General features: G+C 37.5%; 2 protein-coding genes across 2 annotated transcripts in view; one reads left to right on the forward strand and one right to left on the reverse strand.

Annotated features, from left to right (window-relative positions):
- Positions 1–26550, forward strand: part of LOC142339478 (uncharacterized) — a 604341-nt gene that overhangs the window by 189440 nt on the left and 388351 nt on the right. The window lies entirely within an intron of this gene.
- LOC142339473 (uncharacterized) overlaps positions 1–26550 on the reverse strand; it is a 72947-nt gene that overhangs the window by 14583 nt on the left and 31814 nt on the right. Inside the window, exons 7-13 of the mRNA XM_075389516.1 lie at positions 18993–19219; positions 18597–18741; positions 10266–10431; positions 5168–5247; positions 4219–4258; positions 2484–3461; positions 1269–2174 (exon numbers count right to left, since the gene is read on the reverse strand). Of these exons, the coding sequence (XP_075245631.1) occupies positions 1269–2174; positions 2484–3461; positions 4219–4258; positions 5168–5247; positions 10266–10431; positions 18597–18741; positions 18993–19219 (2542 nt within the window). The remainder of the gene's footprint in view (positions 1–1268; positions 2175–2483; positions 3462–4218; positions 4259–5167; positions 5248–10265; positions 10432–18596; positions 18742–18992; positions 19220–26550) is intronic.

A 26550-nucleotide genomic window follows, 5' to 3' on the forward strand; every position in this document is an offset into this window, starting at 1 on the left:
CAAAATACTTCTATATAAGTCGAAAGGTTAAATTGTTCAAAACAAATCCATTGAAACTAAATACCATGCAGTAACTTTTTATTAGAACGTGGAATATGTTTTCTCGCACATAAGAATATACGAATATCAAAAACTGACAAAAACTTTAGGAAACCTTAAAAAAAATGCAGATTTTATCAAAAAATGATAAAATTCGAGGCATCAAAATGTTAAAAACCATTCCTTTGTCACTAGAAACTATGCAGTGCCCTATTAACAAACCTCAAAAGAGATTGCCTGGTCCCTGAAGCTGGAAAAACTGAAAAATAACGAAAATTTTCAAAAACCTGAAAAAAATGCGAATTTTACCAAAAATAAAAATCGCTAAAATTTGTGATATTGAAAAGTTGAAACCTATTCCATGACAACTAAAAATTTTTAAGTAACTTATCCAACCACTGATGAGGTTTTCTTGCCCCTGGGACTCAAACAACTTGAATAAAAAACTCAAAATATGACAAAAATTTTCAAAAAACCTGAAAAAAATTGCGAAAAATAGTATCATTTTGCGTGTTTGTGTTTGTAGTACCAAAACATATAGCTCATAAAATGATCATAACAAGCAATCTTGTCTCGAAAAAAGCTTTCATCAACTTTTAAAAAAATTCAACCTAAGACTAATAAAAAAAAACCTAAAAAAATCACAAAAAAACATGAAAAATTGCACCATTTTGAGCCCAAAAACTCCTAAAAATGACCTTTTAACCTCAAATTAAGGCCATCCCAGCAGCTGCACCACTATAAGCACTTGAAGGACTACCAAAGCCCACTTTGGGCCTCTAATGAAACTTAATGCCCGCTGGGCTTTACCGGTTTATCCCGTTTTGAAAGATCAAAGTTATTGAAAAATGTGTGAACACATCTTAAAAAAAAAAAAAAAACACAGCGCACCAATACAATTCAAATTCTTTGAATTGTAAAAAACCAAGAGAAGGCCAACAATAGCCTCAGCTATCGCTGTGCGGCTATTAATAACTCGCAGAACGCATTATATAGACTTGCCAGCAGTTCTGTAATTTTAAATTTTTATGTTATCAACAGAACATTAACACTTATGCTGTCACATGTATCTGAATGCAATTTTTCTTATCACAAACTCATTAAGGAATCTAAGATACTCCTAGATTTTTAGTTGCAAGGATCGAATTGTTGAAATAGTTATCAACTACTTTGAAGTCTCTTCAATATGAAATTTCAGTTATTTTTCAATATCAAGTAACGTTACAAACCTGAAAATTTTTTTTGCGCGTTGTTGCACTGCTCCATTGCCAAAGAGTGGAATTGTTTTGCAACGTCCTTCTTTGTGATTGCGACAGGACTCTTTGCACCCTCATTACGTACAGAAACTTTCCTGTGTGTGTCGTCCTTTTTATCTACAATCTTTGCGTCCATTCCTTTAACGTCCACGCTTTTATCAGCAGAAGCTTCCATTGATTCTTCCTGAGATCCATCTTTCTGTTCCTGGGATTGCTCAACTAAAGCACTCTTGGAATCATCAGATATCACTCTATCTCTTTCCTGACAACCAATATCAGCCACATCATCCATAGCTTCCGTTTCATGACCCTTCACAATCTCGGTTCTATCTATATCAACTGCTTCTTTCTGCTGTCTTGATTCCTTCATTTTATTCTGGCAATTGCCTTCAACAGCCGAATCATCCTCAGAGCTTTCAGGTTGCGAAAGCGTGACGTCAACGATTTGTTCCTCATTCACTGAGCTTGCAACTGATACGTTTGCTACTTCAAGTTCCCGTTCACCAGCGATTGTGGAGGCGTCCTGGGAGGACACCTGGGACCTTCTCTCGTCGTCAAGGTCATCTTCATCTTGATTGGGATCTTTTTTGTCTACTGCTTTGGTATCCTCTTCAGTTTTGACATCTTTTTCAAGTTTCACTGCTTCAGTTTTTCCATCCTTCAAACTCGCTTCTTTCCATCCGATATGAGATACCACTTCGCTAACAGCTTCAACCGGCATAGCTTCGCCAGTTGGGCGTTGATGTGCATAGATTGATACGTCAGAGTGCTGCTCCTGAGACATCGTTTTCCTGATTTCAACAGCAGTGGTCGCGATAGGCAGTGGATCTGCAACAGGAATACTTTCCATCGCTTCTTCAACTGTTTCTGGGACCGGTACTGAAAAGTGTCGACAATTATCAAAAGCTCGAGGCAACGAAATACCAATGCTATCCACTTGCCAAACTAGCGCATTGATTTTATAGCGGAATTATTTTTTGGAGCCTTTTAACGGTTCCCCCATTTTCTTTAACACCATCACCCACATAGCGCAAAGATTAGTGCGGCTAAATATAGAGACCAAATTCATGTATTGCATATAAAACAGGGGGGGGGGCAGTTTTGAGAATAACGCGAAAAAAGAGCATACATGAATGTAATTTGCAATCCATATCACCATTTAATATAGTTTTAAGAGCAATTTCTCACCACTTTGCATAAAAGCAGCCGCACTAGATCCCTCCATGGGTTGAGTTGACGATCTCAAAACCTGAGATATGACAGAGTTAATTCGTTCCTGCGACTCTGACGCCATCCGTTCAGACTGAAACTGAGACACTACACCTGCTACACTGCTTGAAGCTACGGGTGGAACCATTGAGATAGTTCTGGCCAATCCTTGCAACCCTGACGCTTGTCCACTCATACTCTGCGAGCCCAAATTCTTAGTGCCTCCGACAGAGCCAGATGAATTTCCAGATCCACCCACATATTGTGATGCGGTCAAGCTCTGGACGGCTTGAGCTACAATACTAGCTGAGCTCAAAGGCGAACTGACAAAAGAACCCGACGAGCTAGTGGCGGAGTTTGCGTTGGAAGCAAAACCTGAAGTAGCCGTGGTAGGATGCGACGCTGTCATGGCTTGAACCTTAGCTGGAGTCCCGTAATCTCCTCCTTGAGACCTTGGATCTTCCCAATATGGTCTCAATTCAGCAGGCAAATGGCCAATCAAGATGCACTTGTAACACAAGTCCTCCTGTTCTTCGGCAGTCAATGTGCAGGTTGATATTGCCACTTTCTCTACCAACTGACTAATCGTCTCGGGATCAGAGAAGGGAAGCGTTTTCGGGTGCAAAGGCGAGAGATCCCAGGTTCCACGCTTCTTATTATAGTCCTCGAACTTTGCAAAAGCCAATGCCTGCTTGGCGCCTCGCGATGAAGATCCCGACCCCGCAGTTGACGGGCTACCAGAGATCGGTGACACTTGGTACCGTTGCTTGCCCGTCATCACTTCATGTGCCTGCAAACTTGAAACACGATCCTCTGACTTTTCCAGATCACCCATTGTTTTCTGCTGGATCGGGGGGTTAGTTAGACCTGCTCGTAAAATGGGAGACGATAGGGTGGCCGATAAAGGCAAACAAAAACTTGAAGGCTGCGATCCCGCGTGATCAGAATGTTGCGCACCTAAAGAGCATATAATTCAGTAGTTGCATGAATATCATTTTTATTTAATCTTTTTGCTTTCTGGTAATTCCTTTTTTCAGTAAGTAGTCACACCACATCAGTAAGTGGTCAGTACCAAGGTGTAAAAAGGGAAACGAACGCCATTCAAATACTAGTTCTTCAAGAAGGCGAGAAAATAAGAATTATCATGCCATAATAAGCATTTATTATTGGGATCTTGTCCGTTTGTGCCCCCAGTACGTTATGCAACCCCTAGTTACAGAGCACGTGTCATTACATAGTAAATCATTACGTAAAAACATGGCGTCTGGGGGGCGGGGGGGGGGGGAGGGTGCGAATAATAAGCTGGGCCCATTTTTCTTACAAAAACACGAATCCCAAAAGAAAAGTTGAATCTTTTCCGTTTGTGCTCCCCCAGTACGTTATGCACCCTCAGTTACGAGTACGTGCAATTACATTGTATATCACTATGGAAAAATATTGCACGTTCGTCTGAGGGGTGCAAATAATATGCGCCCACTAAGCTGGGTGGGGGGGGGGGGGACACAAACGGAAATGATCCGAAAAGTTAATGTTGCTCATGGCATACTATTATGCATATTTAGGTTAAACTCAGGAACCCCGAGCTAGCGATGGAATAATGGAATAACAGAAAACTGATATATTCTGGGGGCGGGGACAGAGCCAACTTGCGGAATTGGGGGGTGGGGGGGGATAGATTGGATAGGTTAGTGTGATCAAATGGGTTCCTACTCACCAGATGAAGCAGCCAGCTGTGAATCAACTGTCTGGTGCAGCTGAAACAGTTCAAGTGACTTCCCGCATAATTATAATCACAACATATCATAACAACTCTCCCGAAGTTCTCTTTTTCATCTACACGCCATAGCAAATACAAACAGAGGACAATCCAAAACATAGCAAAGAGAAAGTCATCTACTGTGAGCACGATTTTAGATTAACATGGAACCCTGCGTTATTATCAGAAGCAAAACGTCTTAAAAATGAGGACGCTAATAAGATTGTTACATCTTTGTTGTAGAGACTTGACCTTACTTCACTTAGAAAATTGAAAAAAGAATCGTCCACTGTTAAACGCTTACAAATAATCGAACATCAGGAATTTCAAGGTCATACAAATTTCAAAGCTAGAAAAGGGGGACAAATTTCAGGATGAAATATTCCCCTGCTAAACCATCTATATTTAAAAAAACGTCTTTCTGAAACGATCAACGTTACCGGTATGGCAGTCCTGTCTTCTTAAAGGCCTACTCGTAAGGAGACCCATACTTAATTATCTTATCTACCTCCGGACAAATCACCTCAGCTCAATTTAGTTAAGTATAAAGAAAAATCACCGAACGAGCCTGACCAAGGAGATGAAAAGAAAAGGTGTGAAAAGGCTGAAAAAGATAATCACTGTATGATCACTTACCTGTATGATACTTGTATGTGAAACACTTTTTAACCAGCGGTGAAACTAGTTTGGCATTTTGTCCGCATTTGACGGTTAAGTATTTTCCTGTACTTATATTGCTGCTCAAGCTGTACTAACTAGTTAGCTTGAATTTTCACAAGTTTGATCACACTTATGGCCATTGTCTTTAACCAATGAGGAAATAAAGATTTGTACTCAAAATAGCTAGATCTTTTTTCGGCCCGTAAGATCAAGCATAAAGAGGTAACAGTGAGATATTGGTACGTACTCTGGGAGAAACCAAACTGTCAATGCTGAAACATGAGCCTGCTCGTCCACTCGCTCCAACGCCCATCCCACCAAGCTCATCTATAACAAACAAATTAGTCAAAGATAATTTGCTTGTCGTGAACTTAAATTTCAAGAAGAAATATAACTGACTAATGTCACACGAACTGCTCCCGAACAACTGAAAGTGGTTGTATTCTAATGTAGCACCCGCTTCACCCCCAGTAGCCGGGCAAGGAGTACTTTAAGGAACTTAAATTATGTTATTAAAGCTAATATAGAGAACCAAGCCAAAATACTACTCACCTTTGGAACATTTTCTCACTCATTGCTCACATTTATGCATAAACAAAGTACCGAGCTCATGAAAAGCTTCATTGACAACTTGAGCTCAGAAAAAATGAAAACAGAAGATTCCCAAAACTTTATAATGGAACTCATCCCGAATTTGTTTTATTTTGCATACTTCGTTTAGCTCTGTATACGAATAAAAAACTAAGAACATAACCGACTAACGTCGGGCGAATTGCTCTCAAACGACCGGCGAGCGGTTGGCGTCGTCATCAGCTAGCCACGGTTTAGTGTAGTGTCCTCAGGGCGCTACCTCTTTATCCCATTTCTGAATACGAAAGTCAAATGAGTCCAGACGAAAAATCGGTCAAGCGAAAAATTGCTTTTCGCTTGGCCGATTTGCTTGTTAAATCATTTATGATAAAAAACATTTCAACTATAACTCAATGATAATGAGGATCAGAGATGGTGACATTAGGCCACATAACAGCAGCTGAAAAGCGGAATCAACAAAAAAAAAGAGAGAGAGAGAGAGATAAAACGTGAACGAGAAAGAGAAGGAAAGGAACCCCAGCCGAAAAAGAGAGAAAGACACAGGAACATCTTCCATGACTGGATTCGACACTGCAACTTAACAAATTTTCTAACCATGTTAATAAATAAATCATAGAAAAAAACTGAAAAAGACAAAATTAAAAAAAGTTTTGATCTCCGCAATAAAAAATCAAAACCAATTTTTTTGTCTCGAAAGTTCTGTCAAGTAACTCATCTCCAAGACTTAAAAAGTTTTGTTGGCCACCAATGAAAAGGACAAAAAATATTGAAAAATATTGGAAACTATCAAATTTTGACAAAATCTTGTAAAAATTCAAGATATTATTATCTTCAAAACCTTTTCATTGTCTCAAGAGACTATCTAGTGTCCCTGTTTTCAGCCAGAAATAGTTTCACTGGGTCATAAAGATCCATAAACTTGAGACAAAAAGTTTCCCAAAATTTGAAAAGAAAAAGTTAAATTTTATCCAAAAATTACTAAAACTGGATTTATACAAATATTGATCACCATTCCATTAACTCTAGACACTATTCAGCAGCTTATTATCAGGTCTTGGAGGAGGTCCCAGGCCCCTGGTGCCGTAAAAAATTCAAAAGTATTCGAAAAATTTGAAAAAATTGCTAAATATTTTAAAAAATTGCTTAAATTCGTGACATTAAAATTTTGAAAAACATTTGATTACATCTAAAAACTATGCAGTACATTGATGTTATCAAACCCTAGTCGAGGTTCCGTGGCTCTTGAGGCTGGAAAAACCTAGAAAAAATGACAGACATTAATAGTTGAAAAATAATCTATTGAGATCAAAAATCTTCTAGCAACTTATTATCAAACACTAACGAAGGTTTTCTGAACCCTTACGCCCAAAAAACCTGAAGGACGATGTCAAAAAATTGGAAAAAAATGCAAGTTTTGCCAAAAGGATGCTGAAAAGTTTCGTTGGCCAGTAACGGTCGTTAAACTCAGAAAAGGACAGAAAATATTGAAAAAAATTGAAAAATGCAAATTTTCACAAAATCTTGTTTAAATTCAAGACATTAATATCTTGAGAACCAATTCGTTGTCTCAATAGACTATCCAGTATCCCTGTTTCGCGCCTGAAATAGTTTCACTGGCTCACAAAGATCCATACGCTTGGAACATAAAAATTTTCCATAAATTTGAAAAGTTTAAATTTTATTAATTTAAAACTGAACGTTTTAAAGTTTTTAAATATTACTAAAGCTGGAGTCATAAAAAAGTTGATCACAATCCCATTAACTCTATAAACTAGGCAGCAGCTTATTATCAAACCTTGCAGGAGGTCCCAGGGCCTCTGTTGCCGGAAAAAATTCAAGAACATGAAAAAATTGAAAATATATTTAAAAATTGCTTAAATTCGTAATATTAAAATCTTGAAGAACATTCCATCACGTCTATAACCTATGAAGTAACATATTATCAAACCCTAGAGGAGGTTCTGCGGCCCTTGAGGCTAGGGAAATCTAAAAAATGACAAAAAATTTCGAAAAACTTCAAAAAAATGCAAGTTTTAAAAAAAATTGCTAAAACTTGATATCGAAAAATTGAAATTTAATCCAAGACCAACAAAAAACTTCCCAATAACCCTAAAAGAGGCTTTTTTGAACCTTTAGGCTCAAAAACTCTGAATAATGACTATAAATGTTTAAAAATTGGAGAAAAATGTCAAAAAGTAACAAAAATATGCTAAAATTCGTGATGTTATTAAAACATTGCAAGACATTCCAATTGATCGAAAAATTATTATTGAGAAACCTAAATTCAAAATCTAGAGGAGGTTTCGTGGCTCTTAAGTCTGAAATAAATCTAAAAACCGACAAAAAATTCAAAAAAACTTGAAAAAAAGCAAGTTTTATAAAAAAAAATTGCTAATATTTGTGAACTTAAAAATTTGAAAAACTATTCCATTACCATTAAAAATATGTCAGTAACTTATTATCGAACCCCATAGGATGTTTTCTGGCCCCTGGGTCTTGAAAGACTAGACTAAGGAAAAAAAGTACAAAAAATTGAAAAAAATTGCACGTTTTGTCAAAAAAATGTTAAAAATTTTCAAAAAGCTTGAAAAATTGCAAAATAGTATAAATTTGCGTTTTTAGCAAGCGGTTGTTCGTCAGTAGCTGGCCACGGAAGGGGCGGGGGAGGGGTGCAAACGGGGCTGATTGAGGGGGGTGGCAACACTGGCGTGGAGGGCAAAAGCGCGGTGGAGGGGGGGCAATACGGGGGGGGGGGGTCAACAGTGGGGGGTCTCTTCAACCTCTAAGAACCGCCCTTCACACCATAAGTATAAGTATGAGTCTCCAAAACAGTTTGAGCTGAGACAGAGCTAAAAGGCTCTAAGAGCACTTAATGCCCGCTGGGCGCTACCTGTTTATCCCGTTTTTGAGGACGAAAAGTCAAAAGCGTCAGACGAAAAATCGGTCAAGTGAAGAATCGCATAAAAAAAAGACCGACAGGACTAATATAATTGCAACAAACTTCTTTTGAGAGCAATTAAAAATTGGAAAAACTAGCAAAAGCTAGATGAAAGTTGCTCAATTTTTCGACATCACTGTTCTCAAAAATAAATTATTTATGCCTCTAAAATTTAAGCATTAACCGATGCATACATAAACTTTGAAAAAGCTGAGTTGGCACCCAGAGATTGAAAAACAAAACATTAAAGTAAAACACTATCCAGTTACTCACCGTTGACCCTAAGTTTCACTTCCCCTATAGATTGAAAAAGTAGTTTTGAATAGTCGCCTAAATTTCTGACATTAATATCTTCAAAACAGTTTCCTTCTCTCTAGAATCCATTTACTAACCAATCATCAAGTCCTAAAAAGTTTCATTTGCCTCTAAAGGTCAATAAACAGCAATGAGAAGAACTTTCGAAAACTTTATCACAAATTAAAACATAACCGACTAAACGTCGGAAGAATTGCTCTCGAATGACTAGTGAGAGCTCTAATCAATTGCAGCGTTCTTCAGACGAGGGGGAGTGGGACTAAGAAGTTCAATAGTGGACTTCAAATAATCGCATTAGAGGTTAATATATACCACTATTAGGATTGAAAGTGAAAAATGGCATCAGTTTCAGCGCACTTTTCATTTGACTTTGAGAATTGAATCGCCGCCAATTGAGTTTAGCTGCTGGAAATTGTGATTGAGAGGGAATTTTAGATCACGCAAAACGCAAAAAGTCGAGGGCGTAAAAGTCCTTCAAAAAGTCAAGCGAAAATTTTACGAGAGCAATTAAGAAAACAGAAGTCAATGTTCGCAAAAATTCAGAAGTTCAAGTCACGAAAAAACTTGCGTCAGCTAAAAAAAACTGTAGAATCTCAATACTCCTCTTCGGTTCGTAAAAAAGACAGAGCACCATTACAATCCAAAATCTTTGGATTGTAAAAAACTGCACACCAAAAAATCCAAATCCTTTGGATTGAAAAAATAGGCCCCATGTAATAGCTCGCTGAGATGAGGGCAGCTGTTAATAAAAAAAATAGTGCTACTATAATAGCCGGCTGACGTTATACCCCGCTATACTAAAGTGAATAAATATCCGTGAAAAATCATTGTAAGGAAAAATCAGTGCCACTCAATCCAACTTAGACAGATATGTTTAATATATAGATACTGTTGATATTTGCCGAACACTGATTTTTCTTTACAATGATTTTTCACGGATATTTATTCACTTTAGTATAGCTTTACAATAATTTTACAAAGAAAAATCAGCGAGCTATACTAAAGTGAATAAATATCCCTGAAAAATCATTGTAAAGAAAAATCAGTGCCACTCAATCCAACTTAGACAGATATGTTTAATATAAAGATACTGTTGATATTTGCCGAACACAGATTAAAACGCGTCTATAGCAGCAAAAACATTAAAATTTGTTACAAAATGTCCAAAAACTACTAAAGAATTTTATTCAAAACGATTATAAACCTTACCAAAAACCTTTAACTCAGCCTAGTAGAACCCTTTCTTTTCAAAAAAATGAGCAACGAAAACTACTTTCATTGAATGAAATTGCCCTACGTTGAGCCGCGCCGATTCTTTTTAGATACGGCTTAAAAAACCAGATGGGGCCAATATAGCCTCACTATCGCTTCGCGGCTATTAATTTTAAGTTTTAATTGAGCTTTTTGTAGCAATTTTGATTTAAGCAGACAATGTGCGTCTAGAAAAAAATGCAACAAAAAATAATCGCATGTAAACAACAAAGCATACAATGTACCCAACCTGTTACGGCTTGGAGCCGACCAGAGTTGCTGAGGGCTGTCTCCAGTGACCTCTGCAAGAGCTGGTGGGTGCGTGGCGACGCCCTGTTTGAGGCAGAGGACATTCCCTTGGAGGGAGACCCAGTTGAGGACTCACACTCCACGCAAAATCCAGTTGACGGTGACACCTGATAACAACATCCAAACTCATCAACGCTGTAGGGATAAATTCAGAGCTTCAATAACAAAGCATAGCATTCGAACTAAGGCATTTTCTCCTTGAACCGTAACAAATGCTACATACGTCTTAAATTGATCATTCAATTTAACGAAGACCATATAGCAGACAAATCACTCTCGAATTCACTTACTGTTCGATATCTATTTATAGTTAAATTGATATTTTTCTGGAGCTGTTATTTTGGTCATTTCCAGCTTAGTTTATTCAAACAACAAATTTGTATAATTTTTCCTATTCTGTCATACTGAAGTTTAATAAGTTAGTCCAATTGATGATTTTCTAAAGCATCCGGAATTTTTCTCTATTATATTTTAGTTTTAAATATATAGTAAAGTTTTTATTAAAAAATTGTCAAATCCCCTCAATATAATGTTCAATGAATTTCTGCTTCACCCTTGCGACCTTCAAGCTAATATGGTAAAAAGAAACAAATTAATTGTTGGAAAACCCATTTTACGTAGTCATCTCACCCAATAAAAGGGGAGACCTGCAGAACAAACAAAACACAAATTAGCGTGCAGGTTCGAAATGTGTCCAAATGACGGTTTGATTAGTTCGTGTCTTCAACTGAGGCGATCTTTCCTATTAAAGTAGACAAACTATTAAGGATTGTTTGAGACATCTAGCGGGCTGAAGAAAAAAACAACTTCAATATTTCATTTAAAAAAACTTTTTTTAAATGAAATATTGAAGTTGTTTTTTCTTCAGCCCGACTTTTACGCCCTTGACTTTTTGCGTTTTGAGTGATCTAAAATTCCCTCTCAATCACAATTTCAAGCAGCTGAACTCAATTGGCGGCAATTTAATACTCAAAGTCAAATGAAAAGTGCGCTGAAACGAATTTTTTTATTTCATTTTGTAGTTACACATGCTCCTGTTCCTCAATGACAGGATACAGGGGGAAGTATCAATACCAATAAGCATTAGAAATGGTAAATAAGATTTACACGAAGCTTCAGTAGCGGGCATCTAAAATTAGGCTTCATGGGTTTACCCCGGTTCTACTTCTGCTTTCCTTTTTATAACTCCGTTAAGTTTATATTGCTTTGCTGAGCAACTGCTGTTTAATAACAGTTTGCACAGAATGAGTGAAGAATGAAACTAGCCTGCAGAAGAACATGAAGATTGAAAAACGAATAAGCTGTTGACTAAGGTAAAGCTATACAAAAATTCCATTCGACGAAAAAAAACAGAGCGCAATAATAGACGGCTGAGATGAGGGCGGCTATGAATGAACACCTAAAAAAGCCGACTGACTGCCGGACTACCTCCAATAGACTTGCGGGCTAGAGAACAGACATTAAAGAGGTTGAGAAAGATCTTAAGTCAGCTCAATATTGACGTTAAAATTCAATTAGAAAGTGAGGTAAGTCATTTATGATCGAAAAAACTATCATACAATTCAGTTAAAACCAGCTGCTTGAAACATCATTGAACGATCGCAAAAATCGACGCAGACGATTCAGTAAAAAAAACCTCCAGAAGATCAAACATAACCAACTTACGTCGGAAAAATACTGTCAAATGGTGCTTAAGGTCTTTAAAAAACGCCACTTTAAACATACCCGGCAGATTGCCGGAAAATAGCCGCCGTTGATTCCAATAAGCATGATTGGGATTGAACGAATAGAATATATTGAAAAAAAAAGATTTTTGTACAAAAATATTTTTTAAGTCCGATTTATTTTGATGGCATTTCGTAGTTGAACATACTTCTGTTTCTGAGAGAGAGGCTACAGGGGCTACTATCAACACCAATAAGCATTAGAGGTGGTAACTAAGACTTATAGGAACGACGTTGAAATAGCGGGCATCTAAAATTGGGCTTTATGGGTTTATCCCATTTCTATTTCTGACTTCAATTTTTTATACCGACTCTGTTCATTTTGAATTGCTTTGCTTAGCAACTGATGTTCAAATTCCCTTTTAGCAGAATGAGAGAAGAGAGAAACTAGCCTAGAGAAGTCAAAAAGATTTCACGCAAAATGTCGAAAAAGCGGCAAAATGGTAAAGCGAAAAAAAGTTTGACGAAGTAAAAAAAAAAAAATACGAGCGCAATAATAGCCGGCTAAGAAGATGAGGGCGGCTATTAATTATAATTATTTCACTCAGTTGGAAGTTTAAAACGTAACCGACCAACGTCAGAAGAACTCGAACGACTAGTGGGAGCTTTAATCAATTACAACCTGTGCGCGGGGGTGGTGGCGGCTGTGAAGCCCGAATTCGACTAAAAAATTCACTAGGGGCTTCAAATAACCTCATTAGAGGTTAATATATACTACTAAGATTTAAAGTGCAAAAATGGCCTTTCTTTCGGCGCACTAATCATTTGAAATTTAGTATTTAATTGCCCCCCATTGAGTTCAACTGCTTGAAATTGTGAATGAGAGAGAACTGTAGATCATCCAAAAGGCAGAAAGTTAACGGCGCTAAAGTCACTCGAAAAACGGTCAAGCGGAAAATTTGCATAAAAACTCGCTTACAATAACTGCTTCTCTTCTAGAGCAAATAAAAACTACAAAAAAAAACAAATTTGGCGCACTCAACTTTTGACTTTGAAGAGGTTTAGAGTAACCTTAAGTCTCCTTAACAATGGCGCTGAAAGTCATTATAAAGTGATCTATGTCATTTATGATAAATAAATTCAACAAACAATTAGGTTGAAACCAGCTGCTAATGACATGAAACTAGCTGTCACACACATGAAAGTACTCGCCTGCCCGCTTACCGTGCACAAAATAGCTGTTTTGTGGTTGGCAGCGTTAAAAAAAAAACACGAAAAATAAGCGTAAGATGAAACAAAACAGGTCAATGCTAAATAGCTAAGCTCTATCAACTGCTTCGTAGTTATGAAAAATCCAAAAAATCAAACCGATTTTCAACAGCCTTTATTGTCCAAATTCGGTACTCAAATTCAATTGGATCAATAATAACAATGAAAGCTCCAATAACAAACTTCTCCCTAAACTGAGTACCAAAGTCAACTTTTGAGTACGATCAAAACACTTATCAGAAAATCGACCTAAAATCTTAAGGAGCTTAGGATATTAGGTGAAAACTTGAATAGACAAAGCAAATATTAGTAGCCACTATTGGAAAACTTTTAACAAACGTTCTCGGGAAATCAGGTGAAAACCATTAAAATACTTGAAAATGGTACTTCAAAATCCTCTTGACGCCACAAAGTAATCAGGTGTCCCTAACAACTGTCTTAAAATGATATTACCATAAAAAACAAAGCTTTTTTAATATAGTACATTTGCAGCAGTTCACTTTAGTTCTATTCCACAGTAAAGCCAACATTTTTTTGAATTTACCCGAGCCCCGTAGCTCCGAGCCCCGTGGGCGTGACAGAAACAGATACAGCTAAAAAAATTTTTTAAAAATCGCCGGCGCTCCAAAAGCTAGGTAAAAAAAACTTTTAACGATAAATCAATAAAGCGTGTTAAAAATCCTTTTGCAACACTCTGTTATTAAGGGCCTTTACTGCACATATGAATTCCATTGACCTTAAACTAATTCAAATTAAACTAAAGTTTTAAAGTGCGAAAGTCATTTTATTGAGTGAGGTCCGTCACGTATGATCAAAATCAATTCCCACCAAAAGAACTTAAAACGCCGTTAGTGAGAGGAAGAAGTCATTCAGAAAATTTGACTTTTTCAGCTTTGTTTCGTGAACGTAAAACGAAAAAGAGCGTTAGACGGCGAAACAAAAAACATAGCCCAAAGAATTCCGGAGACGACTCGAAGTAGAAAAGCAATCATCCTCACTGATCAAATGCATTTTCCCCGTAATTATACTAAGCATTTTAAAAAAACGGGAATATGAAAAATATCTGACAAAAAATGATACACAACCTGATAAAATTTAAATTCATTGGCAGCTCCAGAAAAAAATATTGGTAAAGGAACCTGCTATACAGATAGTTTGCAACAAAATGTTAACAATTGACAGACAACCCAAAAAAATGGGTTCATAAAAAGAAGCCGAAAGGGAGAGGAGATGACGGAAAAAACCGTAATACAGAATTCTCTGAAAAACTCTGCAAACACTAAATGCAATTTCCGAAACATCAATTCAAAAAATGTTCCTTACATTTTCACATACACCAGTCACCCAACCAAAGTTTGACTGAGAGGTAACAAACAACAATAAAAAAATTAAGAGCAAAAAAAAAAACAAAACGATTAGCGAATTTGAAAAAAAAGTGATATGTACCCTGTTAAGCTTTCACAATTCTTCCCAACCATTATTCGGCAAACAATTTTCAAAAAATTTCTGCAAGATCAGACACTCATCGAAAATGAGGGAGAGGAAAATCAATTGTTTGATCCGCAAAGGTTATCAAAAAAATTTGAAGAATACAAAAATTGCTAGAAAAGCTTAAAATAGGCAACATAACCAACTGAATTCGGGCGGATTGCTCTCAAACAACCGGCAAGCGGTTGGCTTCGTTAGTAGCTAGCCACGGTTCAGTGAGGATAGCTCTAGCTTGATTCGACTATGCAACTTTTAGTTTTCTAGCCTTGTTAGGAAATAAATCAGATAACTGTTATTTTAAAAATTGCAAAATAATGAAACAATTTTTCAAAGCTTCCAGATTTTGCAGTGAAAATATTCAAAACTATTTTTTGTCTCTGGAGTTATGTCAAGTAACCTATCTGAAAGACTGGAAAAGCTTCGTTGGCCAGTAATGATTGTTGAAATCTTGCTAAAATTCAAGATATTAAAATCTTCAAATTCAATTCATTGTCTCAAGAGACCATCCATTATCCCTATTTCAAGCTGTGAATAGTTTCACTGGCTCATAGAGAATAATAATATTTTAGTGAAATTTACTGAAAATTACAGATAATATTTTACTGAAAATTTGAAAAAAAAATTTATCAAAAAACTGCTAAAGCTGGAGTCAATAAAAAATTGATACCCATTCCATTAGTTCTAGAAACTATGCAAAGCTTATTATCAAGCCTTGCAGCAGATCCCTACGACCCTGGTGCCAAAAAAACAAAAACTCAAAAAGATGCAAAAAACTTTAAAAAATTTGCAAAACATCCCATTATATCTAGAAGCTATGAAGTAACCTATAACGAAACCCCATAGGAGGTTGCTTGGCTCTTGAGGCTGGAGAAACCTAAGAAATGACAAAATCTTCAAAAAAAATTGAAAAAAACTGCAAGTTTTATCAAAAAACTGCTTAAATTTGTGATGTTAAATGCTGGAAACTATTCATGGCCCATAAAAATTCTTCATTACTTTATTATCAAACCCTCGAGGACGTCTTCTGGCCCCTGGGTATGGACAAACTTGAAAAATGACAATGTCAAAAGAGCTGCAAAAAATTGCACGTTTTATCGAAAACTGCTAAAATTCGTGATGCTAAACTGTTGAAAACCATCCCAAACTTTTCTCCAACCTATTATCAAAACATAGAGGAGGTTATGTGGCTCTTGAGACTGGAGAAACCTAAAAAAGGACGAAACATTTCAAAAAACTTAAAAATTGCAAGTTGCATAAAAAACAGCTAAAAATTGTGATAATAAAAGTTGAAAACTAATCCATGACCAAAAAAGATTTTCTAGTAGCTGATTATCAAACCCTAACGGAGATTTTCTGTTAGGCTGAAAAACCTGAATAAAAACAATAAAAGTCAAAACATTGAAAAAATAGCAAATTCAAAAAAAAAATAAAATTCGTGGTGTTGAAATTTTGAAAAGCATTCCATTACAATTAGAAACTATACAGTAACCTATTTTCAAATCCCAAGTTTTATTTTAAAAAATGCTAAAATTTGCATACTCAAGAAATGAAAACTAACCAATGGCAAAAAAATTTCTTTAGTAACTTATTATCAAATCTTTAAGGACGTTTTCTGGCCCCTGCGTCTGGAAACACGTGAGTAATGAATAATAAATGTCAAAAAGTTCGCACCTTTTGTCAAGAAAATGCTATATATTTCGTGATATTAAATAGTTGAAACCATTCCACTAACACTAGAAACTATGCACTCATCTTTTTTTAAAATTCTAGAGGAGGTTCCTTGACACCTAGGACCTAAAATACTCAAAAATGACAATAATTACACAAAATGACAAAATACTTGAAAATTGTAGAAATTAGTAAAAATTGCGGTTTTCAGCGATCGGTTGTTCGTCAATAGCAAAAAGGGGAGGGGGCTGCACCGGGGGGCTGATGGGAAGGGAGGGGTGGGCAACAGCGGGGTGGGCGGCAACAACGTGGTGGGGGGAGACGGCAATAGGGGGGGTCAACAGTGGGGTGTCTTCAACCTCTAAGAACCGCCCTTCACATCATAAATTTAAGTATCCAAAACAGTTTGAGCTGAAATAGCTGAAAGGCTCTAGGAGCACTTAATGCCCACTAGGCGCTACCTGTTTATCCCGTTTTTGAGGACGAAAAGTTAAAAAGCGTCAGACGAAAAATCGCATGAAAAAAGACCGACAGGACTAACATAATTGCTACAAACTTCGTTTGAAAGCAATTAAAAATGGTAAAAATAGAAGATTGAATCTAAATGTGTAAAATTTGCTTCATATGGTCAAAACTGCTTCCCTTCCAACCACACTACTTTTAGATTAAATAATTGTGAGACACCTTTAAGTGAAGATTTGTAATTGAAACTAAAAAACTGTTTTCAAAAAGCGGCACGTGATCAGAAAGTTTCGTTTTCTTAACGATTTTTTTTTCACGATTACTTTTCTCGCCTTTAGTATAGAGAATTGTTATCAACGATACGATCAGAAATTCACTCTCCCTTCTCTGCTTTTCGATTACTTCAGCCATTTTACCTAAACTCAGTTTTCACACGCGGCATTGACTTTTACATTCTGTTTTAAATACACTCCAAAAAATTATTGATTCAAAATTAAGTACATATACTTAGTTAGCAATCAAAGCTCACAAAAATTAAACAGCCATCCTTCTGTTGAAATAAAAAATGAGAACAGTTTACAGAGATTAGCTAAACTAAAATACTTTGCATAAAAATTGTCAAAATATTAAAACTATATAAAATATATTAAAATTGTAAAGAAATTTAAAAATTTTGAAAATCGAGAAATGCAAAAAACGGATTAGAGTACAATTTCATATTTGTACAATTTGATAAAACAAAAAAGAAGTAACCTTCAAAAGAGTCGTTCAATGCACGAATTGCCAATCGAACGTGCCATATACATTGATTTTTCAGAAAAAGTCCGCTCATAGATCCGAACAGGAAGAAATTAACGAAAAAATCCAAAAATTAACTTTAAAATTGAGAAATATGAGCCCATTTTCCACTTGAAAAATATTATTAGGCTCTGCTAAACTTTGTGGTATCAATTTAATTAAGTTATATATTATTTCAGCATCGATCAAACATAGCCGGCAGATTGCCGGAATAGCTGCGAAAGAATAGACTTGCGTGCCGTATTATAGAGATAGAAACAGATACAGATATAAGTTGAAAAAGTTATCGACTAAACGCAGCGCATGATCAAAAAACTTCGGCACACGCATCTCTGCTCTTCATGAAAACGGCCACCGATAGAGTCCAGCTGTTTCGAATAGTGAATGAGAGCAAACCCAACCTTAAGTCACGCTAACCTTAAGTCAATCTTGAAAAAAAGTCGATCAAAGGGTTAAATCAGAGAGGCAAAATTGCGCATTAACCATTGCTGAAATAATTGTTACCAACTTTTGTTTCAGGGCAAACTAATATGACCTCAACTATAACTTAGCGGCTTATAAAAAATTACTATTATCAATCATCAAACAAAAGTTGGAACCTCTAGAGCGAGATCTTTTTTTGGAAAATTAAAGCAATAATAAGAAGTCAGATACTTGTTTAGCAACCAAATTCAGATAGAGCAAATAAACCGTTCTTAATCTTTCTGGGCTCCATTGATTTTCTTTTCTAAAACGCCTGAATGCGCTTAAAACAATCTCAAGTTTCAGGATTTCCATATATTGTTTGAATTTCCTGTTCTTATTTTTGTTTTTATCGTACTTGCTTTCAGGTTTTGCATACCCCGTTTCGTTCACTCATTTTGAGCTAGTAAGCCCTACGAAATCTGTTTACACACTACTCTAGAGTTGAGACCAAAATGTACCTGGATATTCTTTTGTGCAGCCACACCTCCGCATCCTCTGCACATTGAGACGTTGACGGGAGCCCCTGATCCACTGTTGCCTGATCCCGAAAGTGAGTTCGGCAGACGGTACAGAGTTTGGTTCGACTCATTTCCGTTACCAGCACTAAACAGTGAAACATTCAGATGCAGTTAGATCTTGTTACCGATATGAAATGATTTAAATAAGTTGCTTTTAGTCGACTCTCGTTTCTTTCAGGCATTCTGTTTGACATGTTACTCATGAGTCAAATAAAAACAGGACATGACTTAATCGCCAACCAGTGATAAATTTCCATGCACAAATACTATTATTAGCATCAATACCACACTAATTAGTACTAGCCTACACAGAAAAAGTTAGAAACTAAAACTAACTTATGCTGCAGCTGTGTAGCTATGAGTGTGTCCAGGTCAATCACATCTCCCCTCTTGATCAACTCGACAGACGGATAGCCTGCTGGACCCCTAGGAGAGATGTCAGCAGAGCCTGGTGTATCAGACGAGCGCTGTTGAGATTGCTGCTGCTGGGCAATTAACCTTGCATTGGTTATAGGCTGATTAGTCTGTTTCAGATTCAAGATCAGATTAACGTCGAAAGGAGGCTGAAACAAACAATCACAGTGAAAAGTTAATTGGCTCCCTATTTTCAGCATAATCGAATTTTTCCGGCATCACCTAATGAGGGAAGGAACAAAGCTAGAATGGATTTCCTCAATTCTTGACCCACTAAATATTCGTCGGCGACAGACATGAGTGGGCGACAGACATGAGTGGGCGACAGACATGAGTGGTCATTGCAGAGTAGAATATTTATACCAAGGGAAAATTTACTGAAACGCTGAAATTCCGAAATTTTTCAAATTTATGATCGGCTCTTCAAAATTTCCTCAACCAATATATCCTCACAGTTTTGGTTGAATTTCATTCTTAAGAGACTGTTTAGGCGTAAGGCTGTAAGAGAACTTTATGCCCTTTGACCGTTACCTGTTTTTGAAGACGAAAAGTCAAATGAGTCAGGCGAAAAATCGGTCAAGCGAAAAATCGCATTAAAAGACCACAGGACTAATAAATTGCTCCGAACGTCGCTTGAGAGCAAAAAAATGGCCTTTCACACTTAACTTTATCAAAAAACATTTTACTGAAACATAATTAAACCCAATGTCATGAATCTTCTTTAAAGGCTTCAAAACACCATCTCAAAACTCAAGTTTTCCGTGAACAATTTCTTAACTGCAACTGACAGAAAACTGGGGTTGTGAACTCGCCTTAATTCAAAAAAGGATATCTACTTTGTCTTTTCTATCATGTTGCGACTGCTCAAGAATCTCAGCGGAACCAAAATACCACAGCCTGGTTCTCGAGCTTTACGCCGGCCTGGTTCTTCACTGGGTTCGATTGACTAATAATCTTGTCCAACAATTAGTCGTTCGGACGTATTGCAGGACTGTAACTTTAATTCTGATTGAAGTTAAGAAAATCCTTAGTGATAATCTATGTTCAATCTCGAAGTTTGCAAGGCTTCAGCCAGTGTTAGTAATGTTGCTTATTTCTTTTAAAGAAAGCTCAACTAACATTAAACTAGAAAGATCTTAAGATCTAGCAAAACTTACCAAAAAAGACAAAAGTTGTTGAAGAATGGAATTTATGTCCAATCTGAGAGCTAACTACTCTTTATAACAGTTTCTAATGGTGCTAAATACAATAAGATTGCACTATTCAAACAATTGGGTTAAAGTAATTAATCAGGCAAATATCGTTTCTGACATCATCTCTACTTGTTTCTGATTGGTTATTCGATTAAAGTGATTTAAGTTATTGTTTACATAGTAAACGTCAAATTACTTCAATATTATAGGCTGATTAGTCTGTTATAGGCTGATTAGTCTGTTTCAGATTCAAGATCAGATTAACGTCGAAAGGAGGCTGAAACAAACAATCACAGTGAAAAGTTAATTGGCTCCCTATTTTCAGCATAATCGAATTTTTCCGGCATCACCTAATGAGGGAAGGAACAACGCTAGAATGGATTTCCTCCTCAATTCTTGACCCACTAAATATTCGTCGGCGACAGACATGAGTGGGCGACAGACATGAGTGAGCGACACACATGAGTGGTCATTGCAGAGTAGAATATTTATACCAAGGGAAAATTTACTGAAACGCTGAAATTCCGAAATTTTTCAAATTTATGATCGGCTCTTCAAAATTTCCTCAACCAATATATCCTCACAGTTTTGGTTGAATTTCATTCTTAAGAGACTGTTTAGGCGTAAGGCTGTAAGAGAACTTTATGCCCTTTGACCGTTACCTGTTTTTGAAGACGAAAAGTCAAATGAGTCAGGCGAAAAATCGGTCAAGCGAAAAATCGCATTAAAAGACCACAGGACTAATAAATTGCTCCGAACGTCGCTTGAGAGCAAAAAAATGGCCTTTCACACTTAACTTTATCAAAAAACATTTTACTGAAACATAATTAAACCCAATGTCATGAATCTTCTTTAAAGGCTTCAAAACACCATCTCAAAACTCAAGTTTTCCGTGAACAATTTCTTAACTGCAACTGACAGAAAACTGGGGTTGTGAACTCGCCTTAATTCAAAAAAGGATATCTACTTTGTCTTTTCTATCATGTTGCGACTGCTCAAGAATCTCAGCGGAACCAAAATACCACAGCCTGGTTCTCGAGCTTTACGCCGGCCTGGTTCTTCACTGGGTTCGATTGACTAATAATCTTGTCCAACAATTAGTCGTTCGGACGTATTGCAGGACTGTAACTTTAATTCTGATTGAAGTTAAGAAAATCCTTAGTGATAATCTATGTTCAATCTCGAAGTTTGCAAGGCTTCAGCCAGTGTTAGTAATGTTGCTTATTTCTTTTAAAGAAAGCTCAACTAACATTAAACTAGAAAGATCTTAAGATCTAGCAAAACTTACCAAAAAAGACAAAAGTTGTTGAAGAATGGAATTTTTGTCCAATCTGAGAGCTAACTGCTCTTTATAACAGTTTCTAATGGTGCTAAGTACAATAAGATTGCACTATTCAAACAATTGGGTTAAAGTAATTAATCAGGCAAATATCGTTTCTGACATCATCTCTACTTGTTTCTGATTGGTTATTCGATTAAAGTGATTTAAGTTATTGTTTACATAGTAAACGTCAAATTACTTCAATATTTATATGATGTCTTAAGGTTCGTTGGGTCCATGAATAGCTTAGAGGTTACACGAACCGTGTGCCAAAATCTCGGGCTGCCCAGGTTTTCCCTTCCCAAAATCGGCGGGGTGTACAAATTTTCGGTCCAAACTAGTAAAATTTTTCAGTTTTGACCATTTTTGAGTTTTGATAAATTCTAAGTTTTTTCAGTTTCCTAAGTTATGTCTTGCTGTCTGATGGCCATTGTTGCTGATTTGAAGTGGCGCCAACATGGCCGGCCCTGTTTTCGATCTCAGAAACCCCACCGTAGCATACCGGCGCTAACTTCACGACTGGGCAGTTCAGCTCTCCATGTGCCGTTTTGACTCTCGATGATCGCACAACACCGTCGTTGTCAGTGAAGATCTCAATGATTCGTGCCAGCTTGTACACACAGCGTTTCACAGAATCATCTACTAGCCATACTAACTAACCCTCTTCCAGGTTTCGCACAACCTCCTTTGACTTCGATCTGTGGTTCCATTGAGGAACGTATTCGCGAGTCCATCTTTTCCAGATCAAGTCGGCATAGGCTTGAGCCGTTTTGAAAGAATTTTTCAGGTCATGGTAGCGTTCTGAATGTCATGAATGGAGCACTCGCTTTTTCCCGTCCTAGCAAGAAATGATTTGGCGTGAGTGCCGTCAAGTCTTCCAGGTCGTCACTTACTGCTGTCAGGGGTTAAGTGTTTATGCTACAAGACACAGTGTAGTGCTGAGTATCTCGTCGGCGAGGCTTCGGTTGACAGTGCCACTTCGATGAGTACTGCTCTGGTGGTTAGAGAAGTGAAGAAGCAGCACGATCTCTTTAAGGTACAATGTAGGAACTTCAAAGGGTCCGAAGTAATCAACTCGATATGGGTAAATGGGAACACATGTTCATCAAGTCACTCTCGGGGTAAGTCTGCCATCGGTGAATGAATTGGATTGGACTTTCTGTGCCCACATTTGACGACACATCTCGACTTCATTTTCCCTAACATATTTCTTAATCCATCATCCAGTACTCTTGTTGGAGCATGTTTCTTACGTATTCTTTGCCCTTGTGTAGGTTGTCACGCTGCGCTCTCTCCAACAGTAGTTGTACGACTGGATGTTTTGCTGTCAATAATATTAAATGTTTTGCGTTGTAATCAAGATTTGAATGTTTCAGTCGAGCTCTCAGTCGAATTGTTCGATCTTCTTCTATGAAGGATGACAATTTGGCAATGTTCAATGTTTTTGAGATTTCTTTACTATGTGCTATTGACTTCGAAACATTCGTGAAGCTTTGGTTTTGAACAAATCAAAACCATTTGTTCTGCTTGATGAATCTTGTCTCTTTTGAGAGGTCCTTTCTGCTTCGTCTTGAACCTCATGCAGTAGGCAATAAGTTTCTAATTCGGTTGAAGCGACTGTATCGTCTCCAGTCGAATAGTTGGTCCAGTTTAGTTTCTGTGGCTAGAGTACTGGTAGCTTGCTGAGTTTCAATTCCGTTCACTTGGCACCACGGCTTTGGCCAGTTTTCTTTATCTGTCTGGAGCCATGCACGCCCGTTTAATCACCCAGAGTCCTTGAGGTCTTCGATGGAAGTATTTTTGCAGCCCTGTTGGCAACAAACATTTGTTGTTTCTTGTTAGCTGACTGTAACAACTATAACACGTGCATGAATCTGTCCAATGATAGATTTCCCTCTGAGACTAAATCCGTAGACTGCGGCTTGAAGTTCTAACTTTGGAATCGTCGTGTGTCTGATAGGTGCTACACGGCACATTTCTATCACATATGTGAGTTCTAAAGTCGCTTCGTGTTGCAGATATGCCACGATGCATACTGCTTTTTCTGACGCATCTGTGAAAATGTGAAGTGTCAAGTTAGAACATCCGTTTTGGAAATAACGTCGATTTATCAACATTGTCATTATTTCTCTCAACTCAGTGCAAAAATCACTGAGTGTTCGGCTGACAACTCTTTGTCCCATGCCTGTCCGATTGCTGATTAAATGCTTTTGAGTAGAAAGCGCTTCCTTATCGTGAAGGGTAATAATATCCCAAGTGGGTCTAACAGTGCTGAGACATAGTACAATTCTCTGAGTTATTTTCGCTGGAACTTCCTGCTCAGTTCAGCGACAGACAAAGAGACTATTTGTGTCCACATTCCAGTATAGTCGAAGGATAGATGGTTGTTCAGCCTCAAAGGTTTTCACAATTTTCGATAATTTGTCTGCTTCTAGGAAATGTGATATCACTTCCACGACCCCTGTTATCCACTTTTGAATCCACCTTTGCTGAGGTTTCGAACTTTCTGGGAGATTTCGATTGCTTTGTGAGGTCTTCTGACTTTAGACAGTCGTCCAAGTAAAATTTTGCTGGACATTTTTGACAAGATTTTTGTCGTCTCTCGCCACTTGATGCAAAGTGTAACTTGCACAAGTCGGCGAGCTCTTCGCCCCAAAAACGTGTCGTGTATACTCGTACACCTCTATCCTATGCTCTGGATCTTCTCAACAGATAAATCGTAAGCATCGGCTGTCATTTCTTGCAACAGAAACTTGAAGAAACATTGCTTCTATGTCAGCTGAAAGCGCTATTTGTTGTTCGCGGAAGCGAAAAATATTTCCGATCAGACACTGCAACAGGTCTGGTTCAGATAGAAGTTAATCGTTGAGGGCAGCACCTTGATATTTCGCTGCTGCGTTGCACACTCTTCTGAATTTCTCGGGTTTATGCGTGTTGATGACCGGATGACGTGACTTGAAGCTTGTCTCTGGTTTTAAACAGTCCATTTTTTTCAACTTTGCAGACACAAACTGCTTTGACGTCAGAGTCAATAGTCATCTTTCTGTAGGCACCGTTCTAGGGACTTGAGTCGCCCCAGAGCAGAGTAGAAGTTATTTGGTAACTTCACTTTGTCTTATTGATTGCTCCCTGTTCATCTTTTGAATGAGCGTTTACATCACAGTTTGAGGCATAGGATAAGATGTGCCAACACTCACTCAAGAGGCTTGCTAACTTGTCCTCTGATACTGAGTTTCTGTTGTAGCAAGAATCGCTGCTTCTCTGGTAGGGGACCACTTAGGGCCCATCCTATTTTCGATTTCATTGCCCACAGTGCAGTTTTATCGTTTGACCTCTTGAATTCTAATGGGTGATGGATGTCATAACAGACCTGTCCAAGAATAAGTTGAACTTCATTTAGATAGAGCTCTGATTCGGCAGACTCCTCAAATGTGGGTAGCGAACTCCTGCAGATCTACAACCTGGTCACCCAACTTCAAATTCTCGTGAACATAATTTTGCATTGTAGTCAATGGTCGAGACTTCTCGTGCGCTGAAACCGCTATCAGCACTAATTCCGTCTTGACATCTTGTGATTCGTGGATTTCTGCGACACACAAGGACGCTTTTCGGCCTTGCAGGTGCAGTGTAGATACGATTGACTTATCCAGGAATGAAATTGAGGCTGCTGTATCACACATATCCAGCACGCTCAAGCTGTGGTTTCCATTCACCAGTTTAAGGCGTACTAACTGGAGTCCTCTTTGTGTAATGATTGTTGCTACCGCTGCCGTAGCATTTTCGGTCTCTGTTGCAGCCTCCTTCTTTGAGAAGTCACTGTGCAAAAGTTTGTTCTGTCGTCGTCCACAATTGGGCACACTGCAAGTTCTACTTTTGCAATCCTTTGACCAATGACCAGGTCTCAGGCAATTTAAACACAGTGTGAACTTCTGCAAGAGTTCTCGTCGTTCATTCCCTTTTATTGATTTAAATTACTCCAGATGGAGTGCTGTCCATCTTTGAATGGACATTCTGAATTCTTTTTTTTGTAGAACCTTCAGAGTTGGATGCAAAAGTACATGTTTTTGGTTGTTCGCGGCTTTGAAGCTTGGAGCTTGTCTGTGCTAACCAGTCTTCATGTATGAAAGCTGTTAATTCTAACCACTCTTTGAATACAATCAAGTTTCCTGCTAGTAGTCGATGATCCTGTAAGTGTCGTAGCCACTGCTCTTTACGCTGGGAGGATGACAGTGTATCTTCTTCAATTGAGATTCAACTATGAATCGCTCTGCCAAACTTTTTGTAGAGAATGTCACAGGTTTGATAATATGCCTGTGAGCTGAAGTCCAGTCCAGAAATTGTCGCTTTTGCCTGACCCGTGAGGCCAGTCTTCAAACACTGTATCTTCTCAGTATCGCTCAGCCGCTTTTGATGCCCAATGACATCGAAAAGTTCTTCCCACTGGGGCCACTCTGAAAACTCCGTTAACTTGAGTTTGGGTAATCCTCTTTGATCACCACTCGGTTGGTAAATTACTTGTGGGGTAGTTTGACTCTCCGTCGATGTTAAGATCTTATGACATTCCATTAAGTATGTGATGTTAAGATAAGGATGTTTAGATCTGCAAGATATTCCATTACATCTGGAAAGTATATAGTAACCAATTTTCGATCCCTAGAGGACATTTCTCGTCTCTTGAGGCTGAATAAACCTTAAAACAACAAAAAAATTTCAAAAACTTCAAAAAAAGCAGGTTTTATAAAAAAATTACTAAAACTTGTGATATTAAAAGTTTGAAAGTTAATCCATTAACAAAAAAAATTTTCCAGTAGCTTGTAATCAAACCCTAAAGGAGGTTTTCTGACTCTTGAGACTCAAAAAACCTGAACGTTTATGTCAAAAAAATGAAAAAAACTCGCAAAAATGTTAAAACTCGTGAGGCTAAAATCTTACAAGAATTCCATTACATCTAGAAATTATACAGTAA

This window comes from Convolutriloba macropyga, chromosome 5 (assembly GCF_964194025.1).
Source record: "Convolutriloba macropyga chromosome 5, txConMacr16.3, whole genome shotgun sequence".
Classification (NCBI taxonomy): Eukaryota; Metazoa; Xenacoelomorpha; order Acoela; family Convolutidae; genus Convolutriloba; species Convolutriloba macropyga.